Consider the following 7,968-nt stretch of genomic DNA (forward strand, 5'->3'; position numbering starts at 1 on the left):
AGTGAGACTCCATCTCCCGAAAAAAAAAAAAAAAAAAAAACCTTTAGAGACAGGGTCTCACTCTGTCACCCAGACTGGAGTACAAAGTGTGATCACAACTGACTGCAGCCTCGACCTCCTGGGCTCAGGAGATCCACCTGCCTCAGCTTTCTACAGTGTTAGGATTACCAGCATGAGCCACTGCACCCGGTGACCTTTCCTAACAGCTGAAGTCAATCTAATTTAAATGCATGAAGAGAAATAACGAGGTATTTAAAGTTCGCCACTTATTTTCACCTGATTGATGCTTCCCTTCTTAAGGCTAACCAAAACCAGTTGATCCTTTTAAACTAAAAATAAAATGTCTGGTCAGGCGCAGTGGCTCATGCCTGTAATCCCAGCACTTTAGGAGGCCAGGAGATTGAGACCATCCTGGCTAACACAGGGAAATCCCGTCTCTACTAAAAATACAAAAAATTAGCTGGACATGGTGGCAAGTGCCTGTAGTCACAGCTACCTGGGAGGCTGAAGCAGGAGAAGCGCTTGAACCTGGGAGGCAGAGGTTGCAGTGAGCCGAGATCATGCCACTGCACTCCAACGTGGGCAACAGAACGAGACTCCATCTCAAAAAACAAGCCTGGTGTGGCGGCTCACAACTGTAATCCCAGCACTCTGGGAGGCCGAGGCGGGCGGATCACAAGGTCAGGAGGTCGAGACCAGCCTGACCAACATGGTGAAAGCCCGTCTCTACTAAAATACAAAAAATTAGCTGGGCGTGGTGGCGCATGCCTGTAATCCCGGCTACTCAGGAGGCTAAGGCAAGAGAATTGCTTGAACCCACGAGGCGGAGGTAGCAGGGAGCTGAGATCGCACCACTGCACTCCAACCTGGGCAACAGAGTGAGACACCGTTTCAAAAAAAAAATAAAATGTCCCCAGTGAAGGTGAGAGGAGCACCTCATCCAAGGGAAGGCAGGAGGATCGCCCATCAGAATGCCTTGCCTATCCTTCCTGTCCAAGAGGTCAAAAGTCCAAGCTCTGGTAGTAGAGCAGCTCCCCCAGAAGATCTGAAGAAGTCAGAGGAACCAAACTGACACAGGTGTGACTGTCTATGCCTGCTGATCACAGTCTTTCAAGACACTTTGTATTTTGCATTCTGATGCAGCTAGGAGTTTTGTTAAACAGATTACACATGTGAGTATTTACCCCTCATTTCATGCAATGAGCCAAACAGTGACCATGAAACGCTGTCTGTCTTTCACTAGGCGGATGGACTCCCATGTGAATGAGTGCTGCACTGATCCATGTTAAGGGAGCCCTAATTTCAAACAGGTGCAAACGAAAAAGCTTTCCTAAGACTAAAAGAAAAAATGTCATCCTATACAGGTGCAACTCAATGCCTGTCAACAAAAACTGATACGTGCTGAAGAGAGGCAATGAAAAGAAAAAACAGGGCCGGACGCGGTGGCTCACGCCCGTAATCTCAGCACTTCAGGGAGGCCAAGGCAGGCAGATCACTTGAGCCCAGGAGTTCGAGACCAATCTGGATAACAGAGTGGAACCCCATCTCACCATAAAATAAAAACATTAGCAGGGTGTGGTGGCACATGCCTGTGGTCCCAGCTACTCAGGAAGCAGAGGTGGGGGAGTCGCTTGACCCCAGGAGGCCGCGGCTGCAGTGAGCCATGATCATGCCACTGCACTCCAGTCTGAGCAACAGAGCAGGTCTCTGTCTCAAGAAAAACAGAAGTAAATGTGGACATTTTACCCTTTGGGGCAGCTGTGTCCCAACCATTTACCACTGATTCACTGGAAATGGCTTTAGAAATTTTCAGGTTGTCCTTGAACTGACTAAGGGCATCAGCAGTTATCTCCCTTCTACCATGTAAAATACTTTCACTTAATTTTCTTCCAGATACAGGGTATACCTACCTGATTTTCTTTTCTTCTTTTTCTTTGAGACAGGGTCTCACTCTGTCACCTAGGCCAGAGTGCAGTGACAGGATCTCAGCTCTGCTCACTGCAACCTCCACCTCCCAGGTCCAAGCAATTCTTCTGCCTCAGCCTCCTAAGTAGCTGGGACTACAGGCACGTGCCAATACACCCAGCTAATTTTTCTGTTTTTCTTTTTTAGTAGAGATGGGGTTTCACATAGTGGCCAGGCTGGTCTCAAACTGCTGACCTCGTGATCTGCCGGCCTCGGGATTATATGCGTGAGTCACCGCACCCTGATCTTTTTTTTTTTTTTTTTTTTTTGAGACGGAGTTTCGCTCTTGTTACCCAGGCTGGAATGCAATGGCGCGATCTCGGCTCACCGCAACCTCTGCCTCCTGGGTTCAGGCAATTCTCCTGCCTCAGCCTCCTGAGTAGCTGGGATTACAGGCACACGCCACCATGCCCAGCTAATTTTTTGTATTTTTAGTACAGACAGGGTTTCACCATGTTGACCAGGATGGTCTCGATCTCCTGACCTCGAGATCCACCCGCCTCGGCCTCCCACAGTGCTGGGATTACAGGCTTGAGCCACCGCGCCTGGCCTTTTTTTTTTTTTTAAAGATAGCGTCTCACTCTTGTCACCCAGGCTAGAGTGCAGTGGTGCGACCTCAGTTCACTGCAAGGTCCGCCTCCCAGGTTCAGGCAATTCTCCTGCCTCAGCCTCCGGAGTAGCTGGGACCACACCCAGCTAATGTTTGTATTTTAGTAGAGACGGGGTTTTGCCATGTTGGCCAGGCTGCTCTCAAACTCCTAACCTCAGGTGATCCACCCACCTTGGCCTCCCAAAGCGCTGGGATTACCGGCAGGGCCAGGTATGTGGCTCACGTACCTGAACTGACTAATTCTCTGAGTATTTACAGCTCTGTGAAAAGAAACTAGATTTCACTTTGGCAAAGTAGAGCAATATTAACAAAAATCACTTAAAACTTCTTTTGAGACAGAGTCTCACCCTGTCACCCAGGCTGGAGTACAGTAGCACAATCTCAACCAGCTGCAACCTCCCGGCCTCCGCCCAGTGCAGCTCAGCAGGCATGCGTCCCACCTGTCCTGTCCTCCGGCAGATCTGACACCTCAGGGGGCCCTGCTCATTGACCCCTGGCAGTCCTGGAGAGACTTGGGGCATCCCCCCAGCCAGGCTGCAAGCTGGGCCCCAGGTTGGCTCTCCCCGCCCTGCTGATGGCTAGGCCCCGTCTGTGCTCACAGATCCTCCCCTTGTTTGGCCACCCTGCCCTCAGGACATCTGCAGCAAGACTGGGGGCACAGCATGGGAAACGTGGCCAAGGCCACAGCAGTGGATGTCCCAATGCCGTAAGTCACTGGGAAGCCCAGGCCAGAGCCCCTCGGGTTGAAAGTCACACAGAGCTCCTGCATGGGCTTCATTCCTCCTTAAAGTTGTGTCCCCGAAATTCTTAAAAATCCTTACCCGGACGGGTCCAATGGCTCATGCCTGTAATCCCAGCACTTTGGGATTCAGAGGTGGACAGACTGCCTGAGCTCAGGAGTTCAAGACCACCCTGGGCAACATGGTGAAACCCCCACCTCTACTAAAAATACAAAAATTAGCTGGGCATGGGACTACACCTGCAGTCCTAGCTACTCGGGAGGCTGAGGCACTAGAATTGCTGGAACCTGGTGGCAGAGGCTGCAGTGGGCCAAGATGGTACCACTGCACTCCAGCCTCGGCAACTGGGAGTTGGTCAGGGAAAAAAAAAACTCTGTCAGGGAAAAAAAAAAAAGAGCCAGGCGAGGTGGCTCAAGCCTGTAATTCCAGCACGTTGGGAAGCTGAGGCAGGCAGATCACTTGAGGTCGGGTGTTCAAGGCCAGCCTAGCCAACATGGTAAAACCCCGTCTCTATTAAAAAAAAAAATACAAAAATCAGCCTTAGCCAGGCGTGGTGGCCAACATCTGCAGTCCCAGCTACTCAAGAGGCTGAGGCAGGAGAACTGCTTGAACCCGGGAGGTGGAGGTTGCAGTGAGCCAAGATCGTGCCACTGCACTACAGCCTAGGCAACAGAGTGAAACTCCATCTCAAAAAAGAAAAAAAAAATCATTCACTATGACTCATCTGAAGAGTTAAAAAAATAAAAAAACAGGCCGGGCGCAGTGGCTCATGCCTATAATCGCAACACTCTGGGAGGCCGAGGCAGGTGGATCAGAAGGAAGGGAGTTCAAGACCAGCCTGACCAACATGGTGAAACCCCATCTCTACTAAAAATACAAAAATTAGCTGGGTGTGGTGGCTCACACCTGTAATCCCAGCTACTCGGGAGGCTGAAGCAAGAGAATGGCTTGAATCTGGGAGGTGGATGTTGCGGTGAGCCGAGATCGCACGCACCACTGTACTTCAGCCTGGGCAACAAGAGCAAAACTTGTCTCAATAAAAACAAAAAACTAGAAAACTATAGCTCATTCCAAGCCTACAGACTGAAGCCTTTTACATCTATTCCCCCAGAGGCCGTGGTAAATGAGCAGAACCACACTTCAGGGGAGTACTGGGAAGGTGCGCCAACAGTAAACGCAAACGGTGACCCAGCACAGGCTCTGCAGGCTGTGCCCAGTCCTCCCAGGGTCCCGCACCGTAGGCTCCTTGTGGACCCAATGCTTGGACGCGCTTACCTCTGCGGGGGAATGTAAGGAGCGCACACGGTCGGCAGGACCGCACAAGGCTCGGCCAGAGCTTTCTTAGCCTTTTTTGCTTTCTTCCTGACCTTGGATGTGGACCTGACCGTTTTGACCGAGCTCTCTTTTCGACAGACGCCGTTTTTCATTTCAACATCCCCGTAAATGTTCAGAGGCCTCCGGGTGCAGCCTGGAGGTGTGTGGACATCACAGTAAGCGGTCTTTCTGACGGAGAAGGTGGTGCCGCCGCCAGTCAGTTCCTTCACAGGCTCCATCTTCATGTACAGGCCAGCCTTCTGGGCACAGGTCACATGGAATGCTGTGTAGCAGTTTGCTTTGTGGCACTGGATGCAGGCACCCACGCCCTTCTGCTTACAGAGGTAGCACGTCAGTTTCCACCGGGCGGGGGGGATGTTCCGCACCCCGTCGATGGGCTCGATGAACACCGTGTTGGCAAAGCCGACCTCCGGGATCCACAGGGCACACACCACGTGGCCCCAGCGGTCGTCATCTGTCTTTTTGAAGGCACCGCCCTTGTTGGGGCACAGCACACAGTCGGCGGGCCGCGCCCGGGACTGCAGGCAGTGGCGACAGAGCCACTGGCCCTCGGGGATGTAGGGCACCCCGTAGCACTCCTGGTGCACGGCCAGGTTGCACATGTCGCAGAAGAGGATCACGTTGCTGTTCTGGCACTCCCCGTCCATGCAGATGCAGCACACAGCGTCCTCGTCAATCAGGGACTGCTGCTCGCCCTGCTTCTGGTTCTCGCAGTGTGACTCCTTCTCGAAGCGGTCCATCAGGAACTCAAACATGCTCTGTGACACGGCGGGCACGCAGTCGCCCTTGCGCTTCTCGTTGACGATCTCCAGCCAGGCGTAGTCCTCCTCATCCATGTCGTACTCCACCTCGTTGTCCAGCTCCTCCGCCGACTTCTCGATGAACTTGTAGTACGCCGGAGGCCGCCGGGGGGCGGACGGCGGACTGTACTCCACGATGCGCACCTTGGGCTCCGGGAGGGCACTGGCCGAGGCCGGCGTGCCGTGGGCGCTGGGGAGGGCTTCATTTTTCTTTTTGACTCTGTTGTTTTTGTGACGCTTAGTTCTTAGGCAGACAGGGGGCCGTTCGCTGTTTTCCTTGTTGCTGTTGCATTCACTCATCTCCTGAGCAGTGAGATCATCTTCTAATATGATCTCCAAGGGATCAAAGATACTGATCCTGTGCAAGCGCCCCTCAATCTCTATCTCCACCATCCTCTGAGCCTGAGCGTAGGTCAGTGTTTCCCGAGTGGGAGAGTGCTTAACACTGCACGGGGAGGAAGGGTGCCTCGCTGCAGAGCCTCGATGACATCGTCCTTTCCTCCTCATTTGGTAATGATTACCTAAAACAAAAGCAAAGGCAAAGTTAATTCTCCACAGGGTGACAAAAGACTTGAGAAAGAAACGAAAGTACACTTGGGCAGAGCTAGCTCACCAACTCAAGGCCCAATCGAAGCAAAACTCTAACTTCTTCCTGAGGTTTCCAAAAAAATCCAAGCATCCAGGCCTGAACGACTCCCCAGGACCAAGAGAGCAGGGGCAAACAGGCGGAGAGGCAGCCTGAGCAGCGCCCTCCAGCCCTCCTGAGCACCTGCATCCCTCCAGGGCACTAGGTTCCCACCACTCACCAGTCCCCTCTCAGACCACACCAACAGGCTGCGAACACCACAGCAACGCTCCCCACGAATAAGGGGTCCAGCCCAGAGCCCACAGCTGCAGGACTTTCCAGGCATGCAGTAAGTCCACATACAGGGCTGCCCCCACCCCCCGCACAGTGGCTATGCCCACCAGACAGGTGTGCTCAGTGGCTACCTGGTCCTATCAGATGCTCCCCCTAAACCACTCTTCCCTTTCCCATTGCTCCCAGGAGAGAACCCCATGAACCCAAGGTCACCACGGTCCTTGCGGCATTCTTGCTGGGGCCAGGGGTAGGAGCCTGACCATGGCCTGTCCATCCATAGACACGCCCTCCACATGCACACCACAGCACAGGGGACCAAGAAGGGGGCCCTGTACTGGTCTGAAGGGACAGTCTTTGCCCCTAGGAGGCCCCAACCCCGCTTCTGCAGAGCCTTGGCAGTGACAACCATGGAAACCCCCACAGGTCCAGCCAACCTGCCCCTTCCCCTCCAGGCTCTCCTCAAGCCCCAGCGAGACCATGGTGCTGGCCATGCCCTCCTCCTTTCCAAGCAAATCCAGGTACTTGCAACATGCCTAAGGCCATCTCTGCTCTCCCTGGCATACATGGAGGCAGACGCTCTGCTCAGACTCCACAGCAAGAGCCAACCCCCAGGACCCCATGCTACTTGCAGACCCCCACCAGGAGGGTCGCCATCGCTGGCTCAGGTGCCTGAAGACTTGGCCACAGAGGCCAAAGTGGGCAGATCCCTTGGGGTCAGGAGTTAGAGACCAGCCTGGTCAACATGATGAAACGCCATCTCTACTAAAAATACAAAAATTAGCTGGGCATGGTGTATTCCCAGCTACTCGGTAGGCTGAGGCAAGAGAATCACTTGAACCCAGGAGGCGGAGGTTGCAGTGAGCCAAAATCGCACCACTGCACTCCAGCCTGGGCAACAAGAGCAAGACTCCATCTTTTAAAAAAAAAAAAAAAAAAGGCTGGGCCATGGAGACTTAGAGGAATTTGCTTTCCCAGCGGTGGGCAAAACCAGTGAGCTGCTGCCCATACCTCGGCTCCTTGTGGCAGAGCCCTCCGATGTCCAAACACCACGGACGGGTCTATTCCCAGCTGTCCCTGGGGTGTGTGATGTGTGCCAACCTCCTGGGAAGCCCACCACCCAGCCGGCAGCACCTCCCTCCAAAGTGCCACACTTCACCGACAGGAAGCAAAATGATTTTTCAGTGACTCTCAAACAAATCCCAGCTGAAGCCCAAGGCCCACTCTGCTTGTAGCCCTGCCAGGTCAGGGACGCCTGGCCTCAAGGGTGGGGTGGTGGGGGACGGGGCACTCGCAGGGACCTGGCTTCACAGCCTGACAGGATCTCCTGGGCCTCAGGAAAAGCCCTCGGGGAGCAGACTTCCCCCTGTGAGTCCCGAAAGGAAATCCCAGCAAACTTTAAAGAGCACTCCTTAAGACAGACCCTCCAGCCAAAAATCCTCATTGGGTGTTGAAACTAGGTTGCAATTACCTACAGAGAGAACCGCGGTCAGCCAAACCTCAGCCCCACCGCATCTCCAGGCTCTCCAGGTGCGCACTCGGCCCTGGGCTCCCGGGGAGCTGTCAGCACAGCCGCCCCCAGCCCACCCGCGAGCCCAGCGGAGGTGACACCACAGCCTGCACTGAGCGACCCTAGTGCACCAGGCACGGCGACACGCGTCA

The 7,968-nt window shown here is 53.9% G+C and overlaps 1 protein-coding gene across 8 annotated transcripts in view; it reads right to left on the reverse strand.

Moving 5' to 3' along the window:
• BRD1 (bromodomain containing 1) overlaps nucleotides 1-6,724 on the reverse strand; it is a 43,783-nt gene extending 37,059 nt beyond the window's left edge. For 2 of the 8 annotated variants that reach the window (XR_005196378.1, XR_005196377.1), the window contains exon 1: nucleotides 4,591-6,724. Coding sequence is in view for 5 of the 8 variants with exons in the window: in XM_017504858.2 (XP_017360347.1) it covers nucleotides 4,591-5,957 (1,367 nt within the window). In the remaining 3 variants the exon portion in view is untranslated. The remainder of the gene's footprint in view (nucleotides 1-4,590) is intronic. The other 6 variants (XM_017504862.2, XM_017504860.2, XR_001818077.2 and 3 more) reach the window with 5 other exon arrangements.
• Nucleotides 6,725-7,968: the final 1,244 nt, after the last annotated feature.

Source organism: Cebus imitator, unplaced genomic scaffold, assembly GCF_001604975.1.
Source record: "Cebus imitator isolate Cc_AM_T3 unplaced genomic scaffold, Cebus_imitator-1.0 Scaffold329, whole genome shotgun sequence".
In the NCBI taxonomy this organism is placed as follows: Eukaryota; Metazoa; Chordata; class Mammalia; order Primates; family Cebidae; genus Cebus; species Cebus imitator.